We start from the raw sequence: 20,542 nt of genomic DNA, 5'->3' as shown, positions 1-20,542 counted from the left end.
TATTTTAGTTCATTCACTTATCAACGTCCAACCCAAACCCTGGATCTAGAAAGCTGAACTTTTACTTGGACTTCGAAATTCCCTCTTTTTATAGAGACAAGAACATGAATTTAATTAATTTAATTAGTTTACTTTGACATTTAGAGACTTTAGATACATCTCTGAATTATTTAGATTAGGAATTTTATTATTAACTTAGGGACTTTATACATCCCCTTGCTGTATAAGTAATAATTTTATTATTAACTCAGGGACTTTATACATCCCCTTGCTATGTTTAAGGCTGTATATTGTTAAGCTTATGGAAACTTTTATATTTTTAGTTTAATTTCTAGTCACAGGCTTGCGACGTCGAAGTTCCCAAGACGATCGTATAGAGCTTATGGGAACGGAAGCAATACCAAGCCCTCGGTACCGCTCTGCTTTCAGAGCATGACATGAGTGCGTGTGAGCTAACTTTGGGGGCGGCAGACGTGAACTTGCCTTCGAAATCCAAAAGCTTAATGGTTACTTGACGTGAAATGTATATTTCAGAACTAAATTATTGTTATTATTATTTTAAAATTTATGACGGTGGAAGCATTCTACACTTTCACTGAACGTAGATATAGTTTAGATATATTAGTGCTTAGTATTTTAACTAAGGGACCCCATACATCCCTGTATTTTTATTATTATTATTATTTGTATTTTTTTTCTTTAATTGTATACTGTAGTTTTTAAGTATTTTATTTGTATTTATGTTTATTTGTGTTATTTTATTATATTATTATGAAAAAATGACTTTCTACCAAGTTTCTTGCGGCGCATTCTTCTTGGCAATGATGGTCTCTCCGAAAGCGCTGGTAGTTTAAAAAATGACGTGTAAAAGTGCCCATTGCGGCCTATTTACTGAATAAATCATTTGAATTTGATTTTGAATGTATTATGACATATTTCCATGGGACGAGAATTGTGAGATTTAGAAAAAGCCACTGGCATAAGCTAGCTAGCATAACCTAAAACTGATTTATAAGAGTGTTCAATTTATTTTCTTTCATCTACCTACTATTTTTCTCGCTGTCGTGAGGTGAAAAATTGTGTGTTCCGCTCTACTGTAAAGTTGTTTAGCATCTCGTGCCTTTGAAACCCTTGAATACTTACGCTCAGGATTCATTTTTTGAACCACTCGCTTCGCTCGTGGTTCAATCCTAGAATCCTTCGCTTGCTCAGGTTTCAATATAAGCACTCTTGCCAAACAGTCACTTTCCAGCCTTGCATAACAAATAAATAATAATAGTTAAACGAGAGGGACGGTACGATACGAACTTCGATTTTCGAATTTGGTAGTTCCACACGCGCAGAAAAAAAGCTTGTCTGAAACCGGAGTAACGTGCGTACCTACACGAGCAAGCAAACCAATTTGTCACGAAGATAATAGGTATTGTGCAATTACGTACGAGTACAATAGAAAAGTTAGGCAAAACGAATTAGAATTGCAAGTAAAAATAAAAATTACGTATTACTTATAGCCACATCGTGATTTGATTACGCTATGCTATGGCGTACGGCCGCATTATTTTAGTGACGATTTCCCTAATCATAAGTTTAATTTGATTGAACACCCTTTGGTCTGGTGTAGAGACAAAGGCGTATCCAGCTTTATCCGGAAGAGAGGTCACAATGGTCAAAACGGTGACGGTAGTGAGTCTTAGTGAGTCTCACGGTAGTTTCATGCTCACAAAAAGATTTATTACAGTTAATGAGTGTAGAAGAATATCTACGGTTGTTTTAGACCCATTGGGTCCACCTTTGGATCTGGATGGTTGTTCAGCAGCAGAGATGAACATAGATGAACATAATAGAGAAAAGGATGTCGTGGAAATTTAGTCTCTAGTAGTAGTACTCGTTTAAGCCTTTATTTTCGCTTGTCGCTCACTGCATTTCTGTCTTACTATGTTTGTTAGAAAGGGACACAGATACAGACAAATCCGTCGGACCTCGTGCCAGCCGTGCTGCATGCCTCTGTTTGTCGCCAATACTAACACGATTAGAGCCAATCAGCTACGGCGCCTCCCTAATTTGGCGGGAGGGCGGGTTTTTTAACAGCTTGCGTAAACACGGGGTTGTCTTGTAATATTGTTACGTTGCACGTGCAAACAACATGCTAGTTTTACTGCTTGGGTTTTGGCATTGTGACTTTAGCTAAGTAAATAGCCGCACGCACGTTGCGTGCATTCAGCAGCGGGGTACAGTCAACTATTAAGAGATCGATACGGCAAAACCTACAACAATAATAATGAGTACACGGCTTTACTTTATTGACTTAATATTAGGATTCTGTATTTATACTTATACATGTCTTGGTAACTTTTGGCCGATCTTTTTAAAAAAAAATCTAGGGACTATTGACACCAATTGACCAAGTCCCAAACTAACCGAAGCTTGTATACTATATTGGTTTACTAATGTTTTGGCGAATAACGTTTGGCAACCTGTTTCATTTCCCAACTGTTTAATATTTCTGAAACTGTAAATAAAACTAAGCTAACCTAACCTAAAGGGTTCTACACGATGGCCCTTAAATAAATCCTGAAATATTTACAGTTTTAGAGTTTGCGAAATGAAAAGTTGCGAAATGAAACAGGTTGCCAAACGTTACGTTGCGAAAAGGCAGTACTCGATACTATATCATGAGTACAGCTACGGATAAACATAGGTACTTATATGGATGATATACTTAAATATGCATAAGTATATTAAATTCCCAAGTCAAGAGAAGAAACATTCTTAATATTCTTATTTGTATTATACAAATGACTGCCCCGACCGGGGATCGAACCCGTCGTACCAGTTAATCCTTTATTACCAGACTGCGGTTAAGCAATTTGTATGGGGGTTAATTTTATTATCCATCTCTACTATATTACCAATATCTGACTGTGCAATATCTATCTGGCTGTGCAGCGGGGCTACTACGAAATTCGAAGTTCGTGTCGTTCCGTCCTTCTGACACTTATACTGTTTAATACGAGAGTGAGCGGGTCGGTAGGTACGATACGAACTTCGAATTTCGAATTTCAGAGTAGGCCCTCAGGCCTCAGGTGACTGCAGTAGGAACTTAATATATCCATCTCCTTTTTATTATCCTCCTTCTTACCTGGATGGAAAGAGATGACGAGATCTAAGAAGCAATTTTACCTACTCAGTGCATCGTTGGCTTAAAAAGGCAGTCTACCATGATTCCCTAGCGGTCTCGCCCAATCCCCTTGGGGATCCTTATGGACTGTATAGTAAAAAGTACTACTCACAGGTAAACAGGCAAAAAGGTAAACGTGGGTAAGCAAGACCTCTTTCTTTACGAATTCATGGCGTCCTGATTATAAATCCGTGCGTTTGTTTGGTTCGTTTATTATTAAGCTTGCAGGCCGGTCGGACTGTACATCATCAATCAGAACAAACGTAGAAACAATAGCGCTCTCCCCTGGATTTAAATTATGGACAGTGGGATCACACCATCCATCATAGGATATGTGAGAGTCGTAAGTATAACATAACACGTTTTTAATTTGATTACTTCTAGTGTGGTGAGCAATTATGCTAAAAATTTAGGGAATTCTTGATATGATTATATAATGTTTAGGTAAAAGGTGTGTTTTTTTAGTCCCCGACGCAAAAAGAGGGGTGTTATAAGTTTGACCGCTAGTGTCTGTCTGTCTGTCTGTCTTTGTGTCTGTCTGTGGCTCCGTAGCTCTTAAACGGGTAGACCGATTAGAATGCGGTTTATTTTATTTCAAAGCAGGGCGATGGTCCTTAGACATGTTTCATCAAAATCGGTTCAGCCATTTTTGAGATATTGAACTTTTTGACGATTGACTTTAGGTTAAAGCTAGGTAAAAGTTAATTGTTTTTTTTGCAACTATTACAACATTGATTATGATGACTAATGATTAATGATGAGTGCTTTAAGTAGACTAATATTTGCTCCTACATTTAAATTAATTTTGGTAAGTATATTATCGTTTTAATTTAGTTAATTTAAAGTATGACAGCTATTGAATTGTTGAGAATATTGGAAGTTCTCATAAACAAAAGTAAATTTGAAGGGGTCAAAAGAGTCGTAGGTCTCTTCGAGAAAGTGATGGTATACGGTAGGAGGCGAGAGAGCGTCCCGCGGCGCCAGACTAAACGTTATCTACTTAATTATTACTATACGGTATTTGACTATCTTGTAAATGTTTTATAAATTAAAAATTCACAATGCCTGTTATCGAATAGAGAAACAATTTTTAAGCTACCTTTACAAATAACAAAGTTATAATGGTTTGAAATTCAAGATTATACAGAGAAAGACATACTGGCATATGACGTCACACGCCAGTACCGCCATACTAGCTGCATAGAGAAAAGCGTTTTAGAAAGAGACGGGTATACAGATTTTTCAAAAAATCACTATAAATCCAATTTTCAACCGATTTAAATTTTCTGTTCGCTAAACACTATCTGTATATCTATATTTTCAAAATAATATTAATATATGGCAAATTAAGGAGTAGTCAAATACCGTATTGTACGGGTTTAATTGCCTGAAACACTTAGCGGGCGCACTGCCGTGCCCCCTGATTAAGGGTTATTGTCAGGTAGGTACATGTATAATTACCTACCTGTTTAGGTAAGGTACGGGTATGTAATGTACCAACTTAACAAAAAAAATATATATTGGAAAGTAAATCATTAAAACCAATTATTTATTATTCAATTTTCCTCTAATATATAGATCAGATAGTGGCACAGCTATAAACAGAGCATCGATTTTTGGAACTATAGACACGTGCTATCTTATATTATTTTTTATTTACATTTAAATATATAAATCGAACATGTTTTTATCTAAATACTTAATTTAATAATAACGGAAGTCCTTAAAATTACACAAGCTTAATAAATAATAAGAACATTTTCCAATACACTTATCACAGTTTTAATGTACTTACAATTACTTCACTTTTAATAGTTATTATTGGTCAGATTATTAAATTTTTTAAACTAAATGCAATGAAATCAAAATGTAATAGGTAGTAAGTAGCCTTTAGCATAAACACATGCATAGGGTAGGAGTCTAAAATATTATTATTAATACTTAAGTCGCATTAATTAGCTATTCAAGTCTATAAAGCCTAGTACCTATACATATGTAACAATCGTGGAAGATAAATTTATGTACATTAAAGTAATACTGGGTTACTTTATAGCCCTGAAGGGTAACTTTGACCATTGGAATTAACTCGCACCAGAGGCCTTATTGTCTAACACACCTGAGGGTCAATACGGTATTTGACCATTTTTTATATTTCATAAATTAAAACTTCGCAATTACTGCTATCGAATAGGATCAATTTTTAGTTAACTTTACAATATCAAAGTTATAAAAGGTTTGGAAATGAAGATTAGACAGAGAAAGACTTAGGTACTTGCATGTGACTTCACGCAAGTAGCGCAATACTTGCTGCATAGAGAAAAGGATTTGAGAAAGAGACAGGTAGGTATATAAATTAAAAAAAAAACATTATAATTCCAATTTTCAACCGATTTAAGTTTTCTTTTCGCTAAACACTGCCTGTATATCTATATTTTCATAATAATATATAAGACATGGGAAATTCAGGAGTTGTCAAATACCGTATTGTGTAACGTTTCTGACATTCGCGATCACAATCAAATGACAGTTTTCGCATACAAAAACTGTCATTTGATTGTGATCACGAATGTCAGAAAGGTAACGCAATATACTTACCTACTCTCTGGAATCACAATCGTTTTCACCACTCTTTCTTATCTGTCACACGGCATAAGACGAAGCTAGAAAGAGATGGTGAATGCAATCGCGAATGTCAGCGCGTTAGATAAAACAATGCGGCTCCAGGGGCCGTATGGTTTAACGTTTTTGGCGCCCGCGATCACAATTAAGTGACAGTTTTTGTATGCGAAATCTGTCATTTGATTGCGATCGCGAGCCTCAGAAACGTTAGGCAATACGGCCTCTGGTTTTACTAGGCATTGCATTGACATTATGACGAATTGCCATATGGTTACTTTTGCTGACTGCCCACGCTTTAGAGGTTTTGATCTTTATATGTAGTTTTTATATGGGTCAAAGTTACACTTAATTAGGTCAAGTACCCCGACCTTACGGTACTTAATTCAGACTGCGCTCAATAAAGTCGTTGAAGGAGCGGATAAGATGCTCTATATTTGTAGAGACCACATAGAGTCGAGAGTAAAATCGTCATTCAATTATACAATGTAGAGCCATCGTCAGCGCAGTCTTAACAGTAACCCTATAATGAGTTATCGCCAATGTGTGAAGATTTGTCTGACGTTAAAAAATATAAATTGCTTCCCTTTTTATTATTTTTTGGATAAAGGTCAAATAGGTATATATAAGTTTTTTAATCAAGTCTCAAAATTCATCCGTTAAGGTTTTAGGGTTTTCTAAATTCTGGTTGACAAATGCATCCATAACTATAAGTACATTGATATATCGATATTCAAAGCCAACAGTTTCAACAGAAATAGGTATATAGGTAATTACTTTGAATTTTCGAATAAAGGGAAAATTCCAATGAGAAACTTAATACAAAAACAAATATTCCGGATGAATTTGGAGAACTTTGTACCTAAATATTAAATATTTGGTAGGTACAAGTTTTTGCTGATTGTACTTTTTGTTGGCTGAACCTACTTGCATTTGTTATTCAAACGTATCTGTACACAATTTCGAGGCAATCCGATATCACAAGTAGGCGCCAAAAACTTCGTAAAAAGTCAAAATTATACGGTTCAGCGAAATTTTTTTTGTTCAAAAGGTTCAGTGGTTACCCATGGATACACAGCTGTGAGCGAGCCGTTAAAGCCCAATACACAAACGATGGGTGCGTCTGTGTGTCTTGGGCTTACAAGGTGGTCGAAGCTTAAGACCTATGTTTACATTAATCCAGTAAAATCGTTCCAGTAGTGATACAATCCTAACGAATTAGATGAGATCAATCGAGCACCGGGGCATGCTACTGGAATGCTTTTACTGGAATACCTAATGTAAACAAGGCCTAATATAATAACTCCGCTCAAATGCTATTGGAAAAAACTCTTAACAATAGTGACTAGAACAGGGTATCAAGTAGATAGGTACCTATATTTAACTTTAGGAGTCTTTGTTGATGATAAACATGGTTTCCTTTTGGTTATGTGTCAGCGGGCGCAGTGGCGGTAGCGGTAGCGGGGAGAAGCGGTGGCGAAGGCGCGCGCGCCGCGGCCATTGCCGCCGCGTGCCGCCGCGCCTTCTGCCGCAGGTCGGCGATGGACGAGGAGCGGCATCGCGCCGCCAGCGCCGCTAGACCCGCGTACGGAGGGCACAGCGCTGCCGCCGCCGCGGCCGCTGCTGCGCTCGCGTACTGGACAAGGCACGACGTTACTTGAGTTAAGCGTCAAATATGTTCCTACATGCTTTTACTAGACCAAAATAATGACAGAAGGACGTGAAACTCAAAATGGAGCCAGTTAAAAACTTCACCTCGTGCGCGTGTGAAGTGTAGGTAATTTTTTGCGTGTAGAGAAAAGTATCCTCTTTTTAACCGACTTCAAAAAAGGAGGAGGTTCTATGGTCCAATGTTTGTATTTTTTTTAATGTATGTTCGCCAAATACTCAGTCAATTGTAGACTGATTTTCAAAATTATTTTTTATTATAAGGGGCACTCTTCTAAGGTGGTCCCATTGTCACCAAGTCAAGATCTGATAATGGGATCCTAGAGAAAACGAGAGCAAACCTCAAATTTTATAGGCTCACCTATGGCGATTTAGGCATTTTTAGCATTAAGATGAGCATTTACAATTAAAAAAGTATCATTTGGTAAACTGGACCTGATGAAGAAGACCGTAGATGACCAATGGAACTCGTCAAAGCTAAATAATGCTCGCTCGTCTATAAACGACCATTATTAATATACCTAGCACGACCCAGCAGGATGGATTGAAACCCATATAATGTAGGTGAGGTAGACGAATATTGTTCCATTCCTGCTGGCTCGTTCTGAGGCACCGACTTCGAGCTAGTAGGTACCTAGTGCTAGAAAAATATTTTCAAGGGTTTTGTAGTCGGTTCCATATTTTGTTATTTTTTTATTTTTTTGGAGTCGATTTTACTTTTTTGTTAAAAAAAAATAATAGTGCTTCTTTATGTTGGAAAAGGTTGCCTGGATGAATTCGCTCTGAAGCTATAAGACAAGGATAAGAGAAAGTAGTGTTGGCAATCACTTTCTCAGACCGCGCCGTAGTCTATATACTACGTTTACTTCACTCTTTTGCTGCGAAGGAATATCTAAACTTCTTAATCTTTGTTTAAACTATGTATTACCATCCGCGTTACCTGGTGTGCGGCGGCGGAGAGCAGCGCGGAGTCGAAGGGCGCGAAGGCGGCTGGGGGCGGCGGCGGCAGCGGCAGCGGCGCGGGCGCGCGCGGGCCCGCCAGCCGCGGCACCGACACGTACGGCGCCACGCGGCACGGCTCGAGCGGTGTGCCGCCGCCCGCCACCATCAGACCTTCAAGCAATAATTAGGAGTCGGTCAGTGGCTCGACTTTTATACAGGGCGATAGTTAGTTTAAAAAAAATATAGTCCATCGGAGGACAATTTTGCCAGTCTGGTGTCTAGAGGGTTTTGCCGTTGTACGGCGAAAACCTAGAAAATGAAATATTAATTTCTTTGTCAATAAAAAATTACAGCATTACAACAAAAACAAATGCGCTGTAAAATTCGAATTATACAAAAAAGACGTAAAAGAACAGTTCAGTTATTTAAGGACTTTTATTCTTGCTTCCCTAAAACGTAGGAAACACTCCGATCAAAAGCCGGAGTGCGGAAAATCTTCTTGTTCTGGTGCTAAATATAAATAAATATGAGAGGTAATGGTGTATGAACGACGACCTACAGGGTAATGTTTCAGCCATCATCCAAATTTCGATCGTTATCGTTAATAGGTATTTTACCATTTTTAGGATTGTGTAGCCTTAAGTTTTGGTTTGTTCATCCGTTTATATGTCCATCCGCGGCTTTAGCTCAGAGACTGTTATAGTAATATATATCTATAGAAACCTGAATGTATGTTTACGGCGCTGCTAAGTGGTTAAATTAATTTTAAAAAAGACATGCAAAATTACAGTTCTATTACAAACAATCCCATGGGTATGCTTTAAAGTGTTTACTTATAACTAAAAAACGTTTTAAATGTTAGGTACTTACATAATGTTCATAAGTGTAAGTAACTGATTTGTAAATAAACTAATATAAGTGTCAGTAATGAAAACATATGCCAAAAACTACATTCGTAGATCCTCTACGATGGGACGCGTAAGTCTCTTTTGCGCTTATCAGTGATTAATCGTATCTAACAGCGAAGTATTTCACTGCTCTATATACTATACTGTATGGAAATAAGATGAAGCCAAACGTTTCGGTTTACCAGAATAAGTTATCTGAACAAATGACTGTTCGCGACACGCCGCCGATTGGCAGAGACAAACGAGCATCGCTTCAAATCCGCCGAGATCCGATCCCGAACTCCACTTAATTAAATTGATATTTAAGTAAAGCATAATTTGCTCGTAAATTAAGTGAGATTCGTTGTTTATAGCCGCCCGTCGGGCAAAGTATCAATTAATAAATTAACGCGGATCTGCTCGACTTAAGGAGGTGCTCGGGTCTCGCCCGCGCCAAAGGATTCATTAATTTAATTACACTTACCTTACACCTTTCTCTTTGGTATTAGATTACCGAGAAGTGATTTTTATTGCTCTCTAAGGGTTTTATCTGAAGCCGTTTTGTTCTAGAAAGCCTTTCATCGATATAATTTAATATACACTAGGTATAAAGGCTTTAGATAGGTGTAAATGTAAGATAGGTAGGAGAACAATATGTCAGGCAGGCGGGGGCGGGCGGTGGGCGGCGCGACGCGCGCTGTAAATCATAACCTCTCCGGTCGCCGTCGGCATTATTAAAATGGATGCTCCCTGCGCGTATGAGTTATTTCCATATTTGACACCGAATTACTTTCGAGAAGTGCCGACATAAATACGAGCGGGTGCGTCCGGCGCCCCCGCCGGAGACCGCCATGCATTTATTTGATTAACTCTGAGTTGTTTAATTTAATCGAATTAGAAGGTCGGGGCTCCTCGCGCGCGTTATTTTAAAACGCTCGGAACATCTTTACAGCGGTTTCTGCGCCATAAAGTATCGCCGCCACCCTCGCGGAGCGAATAACTTTACAGTTTTATGAACAGGGGAACAATTAGGCGTCGGTGTATTCTTTTATTCTTGCTACGATTGTTTTTATGGCGAGCGCCCGCGCCCGGCGGAGATTCATGTCTTCGTTAAAAATGAATTTTTAATTTTATTAAGATTTACTCAGACATGCAGTTGGTAGGTAATCTTTATAATTTGTTACGTTGCTGAGACTGTTGTGTTCTTTCTTAGATTTGTTAATTCGATTAAGACGCCTAACGCATAAGGCGAAATTGACCATGAATGCAAATAAGCTTTCTAAATAGTTGCAAGAATACATGTAGACATTTGAAATGGTAGCTTTCGTCAAGCAAAATTTAAAAAAAACTTCGTTAAACGTTAACAACTTAAGTGACAGCTTGCCATGTTTAGCAAATTTTGGACTAACCCGAAAGCAATGACAGCACACATTCAGCACACTAAAGACTCGTCGCTTTTATCGATCACGAGAACGACGCCGCAAACGATTGCGTGGAGTAATAACAACATTGGAAATCTCGGCGCTCAGTCAAAGGGGCATAACATAACAAATAACCGTTTCATTTCACTTTACATGATTGTTCTCGTGTTAGCGGGGCGGCGGGCGGGGGGCACATAAGTTAATAAGACATTTAGCAGGGGACGGCGGGATTGCGTCCGAATGGCTCCCGCGGGGAATCATTTTATTCGATTCCGGAGAGCGGCTTTTTTCCGTTTTACGCTCGGTTTAGCGGTGCTTCTTCGGGGAGCCGCGCTGTCGGCTCGCGTTTGTCTCTATGACGATATGAGCGGAGACGGGGCATTACCGCTTACACACAATTTGTGCCAAATTGATATTTTCTGCCCTACATGTATCTGTGTCATTGGGGATGTGGGACAAATGATCTGCTTGTCTTTAAGCGTTACTGTTCCGTAAATAATACTTACCCATTCACTTAAACAGCCGTCTCATGCCTTGGCTTTACTTGTAGAGCGTAGTAATTATTTCAAAATGAGATACGTAGTCTAGCCAAAAAACGTAAAGTGACGAAACCTGAGCTGTCGATGTGGTTTGTATAGTGCGTCCTTTTATGAATTGAATAAAAATCAGGAATATTCGAAAATTACCGACTTAATGTCAACTTAGTGTTACTAGAATCTCATAGTAAAATTAACCGCAAAGTAAAATCTAGCAATTAATTTCTCCAGTGCAAAAAAACAATTTGTGGTGTTTCCACAATTTTTGGTAAGTAATTAATACTCTAAAACCATATTCTTACGGGAGTCGGCGATGAATTTCTTACAGGTTTCATCAAATCGAACGGCAAAAGTTGCTTTAAAAGCAAATATGCACATAAAAATATTAACTCCCCATGAAACCGTGCGCCGCGTCCCGGGCAAGCCGCTGTCCGCCAATCGCTCGCTCGCTAAGTGCGATCTGCAATTCCCTGAATTTATCGACTCGTATGTTCCGGTTCCCGCGATTTTTTGCCGCGCGGATTCCCGCCTCGACCCGCCATTTTAATTATTCATTCGCTTGAGTTATGGTCGAATTAAAAAACTGTTAGAGTCGGACCGGCGCCGGCGGGAGAGTGGTAATCGAGTTAGAGCAAGTCACGGAGAATACGTAACTCCGTGCAGCAGCGAGTAGTCGAACTAGCAACTTGCACTATTTAGTGATGTACTGCGGAGCGCGCTCGGGTGGATTCACGCCGTTTAAACAGTGGTGCCAACTCGCTGGGAACTAGTTTGCCAGAATCATTTGCAATTTGTAGTTTTCGACTACATTAAACTCGGTATTTAGTACGGGGATGCGCTGTGAGTTTGTACGTCATAAATCTTAAATGTAAATGTGAGGTCGAGTTCACATTTCTTGCACCGAATGCACTTGAATTTGAATTATAATATTTGTCGTGAAATATGGAGATCCTATATCCAACGGAAGGCAACGCCGTTTCATGGGGCGTTACTGAAATAAATAAAATATCTACGTGATTTTTGTAGTTAGACAAGATCTTGAGCAGATAAAGCAAACTTACCTTTATGCATTTGACTTTCATGTTTGCGGCACTTGGCCCGCCGGTTCTGGAACCACACCTGCAAAAATAAAACATTTTTTATTTATAAGGATTTTTTTTTTTTTTTTATTCGACTCGGTGGCAAACGAGCCAGTGAAAGAAAGAAAGAAAGGTTTATTTTGGCTCCATAAGTACCACCTAAAAACTAAGACTAAAACTAGCACTAAAACTATGTTACTTGGTGACACGGCAGGATACCAAAAAGGGTCTCCACTCAGCATGTGTTGCCGCACATTATGTGCAGTAACGCTAAGTAAGTGGGTCTCCTGATGGTAAGAGATCACCACCGCCCATAAACATCTGCAACAAGGGGTATTGCGTTGCCAACCTAGAGGCCTAAGATGGGATACCTCAAGTGCCAGTAATTTCACCGGCTGTCTTACTCTCCACGCCGAAACACAACAGTGCAAGCACTGCTCCTTCACGGCAGGAATAGCGAGCAAAATGGTGGTAGCAATCCGGGCGGACCTTGCACAAGGTCCTGCCACCTGCAAGCCATATTTAAGGAATTATATGAAATTTTTTTGGGGAGTTGTAATAAGTGATCGAACAATGTCGTAGACAGCTACGTCTTGAGCTACGCCGCATCGTAGCGCTTTGTAGCACTAGCACAAGTATAAATGAACCACTCTCAATAACGTACAAATACTTGTACTAACAATGATTTTGAATGATCCACGGCTTTTTACACTTGACATAAAATTTCAATAGTGGGGATGGGTTGAGATTGTCGAAAGTTTGGAATCCAATGAGTTCCTTGTGTAGACCTCTTTCTGAGTCCACTTCGGGTGTACGGATACCGTGAGTATTGTGTGTTTGCAACGAGTGTTAAGTGAGAACATGTCCAATGGTGTGAAAGTGCACGCAATCGACGCGCATGAATGAGAATACACCAAGCACGGTCTACTTATATTGCATTAACATCTACCCGCAAATTCCCGTGATGATGATAGGTACATGCAAATTGGAACTGCATCGAAATATCGGGAGCACATTAAAGGCAATCACGATCTACTTCCCGTAACAATATTTTGACTTACTAAGAGCAACCTAGAATACCTACATAGTAACAAACTATAGGTACAACAAAATATCAAAACATTAAATTGCAAGTGAATTTAATCTTTTTACCCCAACTACAAAGCAAACACAGAGATTAAATTTAGTTAAATTTATAATCACCAAAACAAACGGGCGCTGCAATCTCAACCCGCTGGATGGCTGTCGCATAATTGTATTACACACTAGGCTCGAATGGCACCATGTGCTGAACGCTCGTACAGTGAATATGCACCTTATTAACCTTAACCGCGTACAGTCACTCGCAATATCTGCCACAGTGGAGCGTGCAAAAATATCTGATACGTTCTACCGGCCCCAGAAATAGTCGTAGAAGAAGATATTTTGACGACCGGGTGTCCAAGTGGTTATAGAACCTGACTACGAAGCTTGAGGTCCCAGGTCGATCCCCGGCCAGGGCAGATATTTGTATGACTAATACGAATGTTTGTTCTCGGGTTTTGGATGTGTAATATGTATTTAAGTATGAATTTATCTATATAAAGTACGTTTATCCGTTGCCTGTACCCCCTAGTGTAAGTTTTCGGTTACAAAATACGTCTCGATCGCGTTCGCGTAAAATCTCAATTTGTATGGAAACACGAACATCGCAAACGTTCCGCTAGAGGCGCTGTTCGTGTTTCCATACAAATTAAGATTTTAACGCGAACGCGATCGAGACGTATTTTGTAACCGAAAACTTGCACTAAGGGCTGGTATCCATAGTACAAGCTTTGCTTAGTTTGGGACTAGGTCAATTGGTGTCAAGTGTTCAATGATATTTATTTATTTATATTTTTAACCGCGTACAGTCACCCGCATTAATATCTGCCACAGCGAAGCGTGCAAAAATATCTGACACATCCTACCGGCCCCAGAAATAGAGTCGTACCTATCAGTATTTATGCACGCTTTTTGTGCCAGATATTGGTGCAGGCTGGTACAGTCGTACCTACTACCTGAGCCGGTTGCTTCGCAAAGTAGCCCCATTGAAGGACCGTTTTTTTTACTTGTTTTCGTATCAGCCATTAATGACCATTATATACTGATCTAATTCTTTTTTCACAAAGATGGGTAGCCACTAACAGTTTTCTGATGATAATAATTGATTTGAGGGATGATTTGACGAGTTCATCACAACGCTGTGGTGGCTGAAGGAACGGAGCAAGCAAGTTTTTCTTGCCAGCAATGCCTATAGTTGCGAAAGATTGACACTTGAAATTATTTGAAATCAATCGAAAGTATAGATAGGCAAAAAGTTTAAGTACTACTTAAAACTTAGGTATGTAAAAAAAGACTTTTGAGTTATTTAGATACTTACACCATCTGATGCAGAATGTCTTAAGCTTAGTGGTAGCAATCAGTCAAGTATTCTTTGAGATACCACCTTTTTGCCTTAAGAGGGCACAATTGGCTGCAAATAAAGCTGCTGGAAAGCTGTAATTTTCAAAAACTAAGAATACGAGTGCTTGTAATTTTAATGTACACCACTTTCAAAAAGTATTTTTAGGCCAATAATACAGCCCAAATTAGGTAGGCACTGTAGGCAGTGATGTAACGGTGTGGCTTGCGGCATGTGAATGTGAACCTTATTTTGATGTATGACACAGTTGGAATAAGGATGGGTGTGGCACAGTATTGCATGCAGTACGTCGCGTCGGCAAACAGCGTTAACCGCATTAGCGAGGAGGGCACGTGTCAGGCTGATTGCATGGTATGGTGTACAGCTGATAAATTCCAGAGCTAGACTGACGTCACGTATGTACAGTACCACTACCATGAGTACAGTGACCGTACTCGATAGCGACGGCGTAAATTATTTGTAGAGGCGCTGTACAATTCTCTATACAAATAATATACGCCGTCGCTATCGAGTACGGTCACTTTAAACTAATGGTAGTGGTACAGTTGCGATTGCGAACCGGCAGGGCTACTACGAAACTCGAAACTCGAAGTTCGTGTCGTACCGTCCCGTCCGTAGTGTCAGAGGGACCGCACGACACGAACTTCGAGTTTCGGGTTTCGTAGTAGCCCTGCGGGATTGTTGAGCCACTCGCTACTATTCATAATTTAGCCGAGTTATACATACTCGTCGTAGGTAAATACCTATTGTCATCAATAAACCAAAATAGCATTACGAACACTACCTAGCAAGTGACTCAACAATCCGAGTTTGCGCACGAATCAACAAAGGGGCGTTTTGACCCCGAAAAAAAAATTCAGTTTTTAACCGACTTCAAAAAAGGAGGAGGTTATCATTCGGTGTATTTTTTTTTTTTTTAATGTTGTTACCTCAGAACTCCGTCATTTATGAACCGATTTTGAAATTTTTTTTGAGTTCGGTCTAGGAATGCTTTCAATTAGGTCCCATAAGCAGCAAATTAGGATCTGATGATCTGATCTTAAGGAAATCGAGGGAACTCTTTAAATATTGTAGGGACACCTATAGTAATTTGGATATATTAGCAGTAACTCGTGCATTTGCTCTTGCAAAATCATAATTGGTGAAGTGGAACTGATGATGAAGACCAGATTTGATCAACGAACTACTACTATCAATAACAAGTATTGCACGGGGTTTAAATTTAAAATTATCATGATTAATATACTTACCTAGATAAGCAACTAAGAAGAAGCTTTAAGTTAATGATTCTTTCGAACTGATCTGATTGCTGAAGCTAGAAGGTAGGCAACGGACTCTGTTATAAAAACAACGTAGCTAAGTCGTGTTTGAGCTTATTGGAATCGTTGTGAGATGTTCTTTGGCTACAAATCACTAAAAAAGTGATAAATAAAAAAATTTTACCAAAAAAGTGAAAACCGACTCCAAAAAAAAATAAAAAAGATAACAAAAAATGGAACCGACTACAAAACCCTTGAAAATATTTTTCTAGGTAAGTAGGTACGTACTAGCTCGAAGTCGGTGACTCAGCACGACCACAGCAGGAGGGATTGAAACCCATAGTATGTAGTGAGGTAGACGACTATTTGTGAATTGTCCCACTCCTGCTGGCTCGTGCTGAGGCACCGACTTCGAGCTAGTACGTAACTACTTACCTAGAAAAATATTTTCAAGGGTTTTGTAGTCGGTTCCATTTTTTGTTATTTTTTTATTTTTTTTGGAGTCGGTTTTACCTTTTTTGGTAAAAAATTTTTTTATGTGACGTTTGTTTTCATAAGTACAGTATGGGGACGTGACGAAACTGACTCCAAAAATGTTGTATGAAAAATAGGGAATTTTTATAAACGATCGGAATCGATGGTGCTCTTGATCCTGAGTAGGAAAAACCATACTTTTCCAAAATAAAAAAAAGAAACTAAAGAAACGAAAAGGTACTTACACTTTTTTTTAAAACGCCTTCCTACTTCCTACTTTAAGTGTGTGTGTGTGTGTGTGTTTGTTACTCCTTCACCCTAAAACGGCTGGACGCATTTGGATGAAATTTGGTACGTTTAGAATAACACATAGGGCTACTTTTTTTCCCATAGTCCCACGGGCGGGATAGGGATAAGATCATGAAATTTCAAACGCTGGGTTTAGCGTCGTGAAATTTTGGACATTTGTTAACACTTAACACAACCTCAGTGAAGACCACGATATAGGTACATTTTGGGAATTCCCAGGGGAATTTTGTGAAATCCCGGAATTTCATTTGTGACTACCAGATCGAATAGTTTATGCGTGCGAAGCCGCGGGTAATTGGCTCTAGGACATTATAAAAACGAAAGATTGTATGTGTGTGTGTGTTGTGTACGCTACGTGCCTACGGATCGCTAATAGCGACATCGCAACCGAGCTGCGTTAGCTGACGACGCGAACATGCCGGCGCCGCGTGAGCACGAAGCGGAGGCGCTGACCAAGCACCGCGCGCCAGCGGCGGACGCAGCCTCCAACAGTTAAGTAGTCAATTGCAAGCATCGCATTGGCTCAGGCTCTTAGGTTTAGTTAGGCTTAAGAATACTCGTATTAATAAATTAAATAGAAGATAGAATTAGAAATAAATAGAAATAGAAATAGAAATAGAAATAAAATAGAAATAGAATAGAATAGAAATAAAACGCAAAATAAAACTTCTGAATTTGCCATATCTTAATATTATTATGAAAATACAGACAGTGTTTAGCGAAGAGAAAACTTAATTCAGTTGAAAATTGGATTTATAGTGATTTTTTGAAAAATCTTATATCTTATAACTTTGTTATTTGTACAGGTACCTAAGTAGCTTAAAAATTGTTTTTCTATTCGATAACAGGCATTGTGTAGTTTTAATTTATAAAACACATAAAAAATAGTCAAATACCGTATTCCATCTAATTGGGGTTTTGGACTCTTCGCCTGCAACTTCCTAATTTTGTGTGTGTGTGTGTGTGTGTGTTTATTTTTGTTTTTACTTAATATAAATAAAAAAGTTCCAAATTTTGTGTGTGTGTGTTTACCTATGTTTGTTACTCCTTCACGCTAAAAAGACTGACCGGATTTCAATGAAATTTGGTATGTAGATAGCTGGACATCCGGAATAACACATAGGCTACTTTTTATCCCGATATTCACACGGGATAGGGATAAAATCTCAAAATAATGGCTGGGCCTAGAGTCATGAAATTTGTCATGGTTGTTTTCAATACAATGTCAGAATTATGGCCGCAAAGATTTCGATGAAATTTGGAATGCAGATAGACTGCACATCTGTAATTAATAATTAATATCACGGGACAATTCACACCAATTGACCTAGTCCCAAAGTAAGCTTAGCAAAGCTTGTGTTATGGGTACTAAGCAACGGATAAATATAATTATATAGATATAGATACATACTTAAATATATATTAAACACCCAAGACCCGAGAACAAACATTCGTATTTTTCATACAAATATCTGCCCCGACACGGGAATCGAACCCGGGACCTCAAGCTTCGTAGTCAAGTTCTCTAATCACTAGGCCATCTGGTCGTCTAAATACCTAATACATGCGCTACTTTTTATCTCAATTTTCCCACGTTGATGGTCTCTGAGATACCTTTATTTTTATTAATTACTACTGTTTACCCGCGGCTTCGCAAACGTAAATCATTAGATCCAGCAGCTGAACTGAAATTTCGGGATTTTTAAAAATTCCCGTGGGAATTCCCGAAAATTAAATCGTGGTTTTCATTGATTTAGTGTTTGTTATTTCAAGATTTTGTCCCTATCCCGTGGGAATATCGGGATAAAAAGTAGCCTATGTTTTATTCCAGATATCCAGCTATCTACATACCAAATTTCATCCAAATCCGTCTAGCCGTTTGAGCGTGAAGGAGTAACAAACATACTCACTCACTCACTCACTCACAAACTCGCATTTATAATTATTAGTAGGATTAGCTGTTATCGGGTGTCCGTAGGAACTAGGCCTTGTCGTAGGAAGTTCAAAATTCATTCATGCCTTCCCGCTCTCGCTAATAGTATTTAGAACGAGAATGAGCGAAACAGGAAGGTATGCCGCTAGGAAATCACTTTCCGGGATAAAAACTATCCTTTGCTTGTGTCCTCGGGGTTTTAAACTACCGGGGATAGGTAGTACAAATAGTAGATTGATAACCATGGGTGGAAAGTGACTCATTTCACCCGAGTTAGGCACACTACTTGTCATTTTGACTGTGAGGAAAGTAAAATACTACAAAAAATGAGAATAATAATAAATTGAATTTACTTATATCCAACCTCCAACGGTACCTTTTCGACTGGCCACTTGCCACGGCCGACTATAAAAAAAATATCGAGTTGGTCACAACTTAGTCACAACCCAGGAGCTTATATACGAAACTGGGGTTGAACGCCGAACGAAGAAGTTTGACCTTTATTTATATATTATTTACATATTCCATCTCTTTCTTTCACATTTCACGAATGACTTGCATCTCTTTCTTAACCTAACGAAAGACGTGACGTAATAAAGATCAAATTTCTTGTTTCAAACGGATGTTCGGCGTTCATCCTCCAGTGTTGTATGTACCTAAGCTCCTTGGTCACGAAGTGCATCTGGCCATGTCGAAACGTGAAAAAAAAGTGTCATTGACGTAACTCAATTATCTTCGACTCCAAGGCTAATCGAAAATTAAAAAAAAAACACTTTCCACCCTAGAGATGAAAACGCAGTTTTCCACCCGGCTATCTACCCATGAAAATTAAACTTTCCGAACAGGAGAGATGAAAACAAAATTTCACCACGATCGGTAGTTTTGTAAGCATGAAAGCGTAATAAACAAACATTACCTACTCACATTCACATTGTCATTTATGATATAGTACATAATATAGTAAGTATAGTTAGTAAATATTTTGATAACTAACTAGATAGGTACAAAATTATTAAAGTTATAGAAACATGTAATTATTAATATTGTTATGTAAAATTGGAAATAGTTTAGCGGTAAATTAAGTTAAATCAAATAGCAACAAAACTAAGCGGTCGTAATCAACAGTAAACATGAGCCTTCCCGAACCTGTGCAAACAATATAATTGATTTCGAACAAAGTCGTGTAGGGTACACTCTTCAACAAACAATATGCACTAGTCAGGTCTAGTCTAGTACATACTTAAGTATCTTATATAAATTGTTATGGAATGATTTTATTATGTGCCAAAAGATAGTGTCACATTTCAGACTTTTTTATTTATTTTATAATATCTTGTAGGTACTATGGGTGCTAGACAACGGATAGAAATATAGATAAATACTATACTTAAATACATAAAAACGTCCAAAACTCATCTGTCTTGTATTTGGATTTGTTTTGTCAGAAAAAAAAGAAACAAGAAATCCCTTTACATGATGAGTTCGCCTTTGTACATCTTATTATCCTGTTTTCTGTTAATTTCGTGTGTTATTATGTACAGTAAAGAGTTTTACGATACAATACAAATATTCGCCCATCACGGGGATCGAATCCGTAACAGCTAGCTTCGTAGTCAGGATCACCAATAACTTAGCTATCGTCGTCTTTATTTTTAATTTCATTTACATAGGTATTATCTATCTTATAATCTTGTTAAGGACAATTTCAATATGAATTGCTTAAATGGGACATGCAATGTAAATTATGATTTAAGTTTATATCGAATTCTAAACAAACTAAACTAAAAAACATGGCTC

General features: G+C 38.5%; 1 protein-coding gene across 2 annotated transcripts in view; it reads right to left on the bottom strand.

Moving 5' to 3' along the window:
- Window positions 1-4,746: 4,746 nt before the first annotated feature.
- LOC141437801 (short stature homeobox protein 2-like) overlaps window positions 4,747-20,542 on the bottom strand; it is a 33,130-nt gene continuing 17,334 nt past the window's right edge. The window contains exons 3-5 of one of the 2 annotated variants that reach the window (XM_074101315.1): window positions 12,310-12,367; window positions 8,391-8,575; window positions 4,747-7,430 (exon numbers count right to left, since the gene is read on the bottom strand). In XM_074101315.1, coding sequence (XP_073957416.1) covers window positions 7,221-7,430; window positions 8,391-8,575; window positions 12,310-12,367 — 453 coding nt within the window. In that variant the 3' untranslated portion in view covers window positions 4,747-7,220. The remainder of the gene's footprint in view (window positions 7,431-8,390; window positions 8,576-12,309; window positions 12,368-20,542) is intronic. The other variant, XM_074101316.1, reaches the window with a different exon arrangement.

Source organism: Choristoneura fumiferana, chromosome 18, assembly GCF_025370935.1.
Source record: "Choristoneura fumiferana chromosome 18, NRCan_CFum_1, whole genome shotgun sequence".
NCBI classification, from domain to species: domain Eukaryota; kingdom Metazoa; phylum Arthropoda; class Insecta; order Lepidoptera; family Tortricidae; genus Choristoneura; species Choristoneura fumiferana.
Note: the sequence above shows the minus strand (reverse complement) of the source record. Positions and strands in the feature narration are given on the sequence as shown.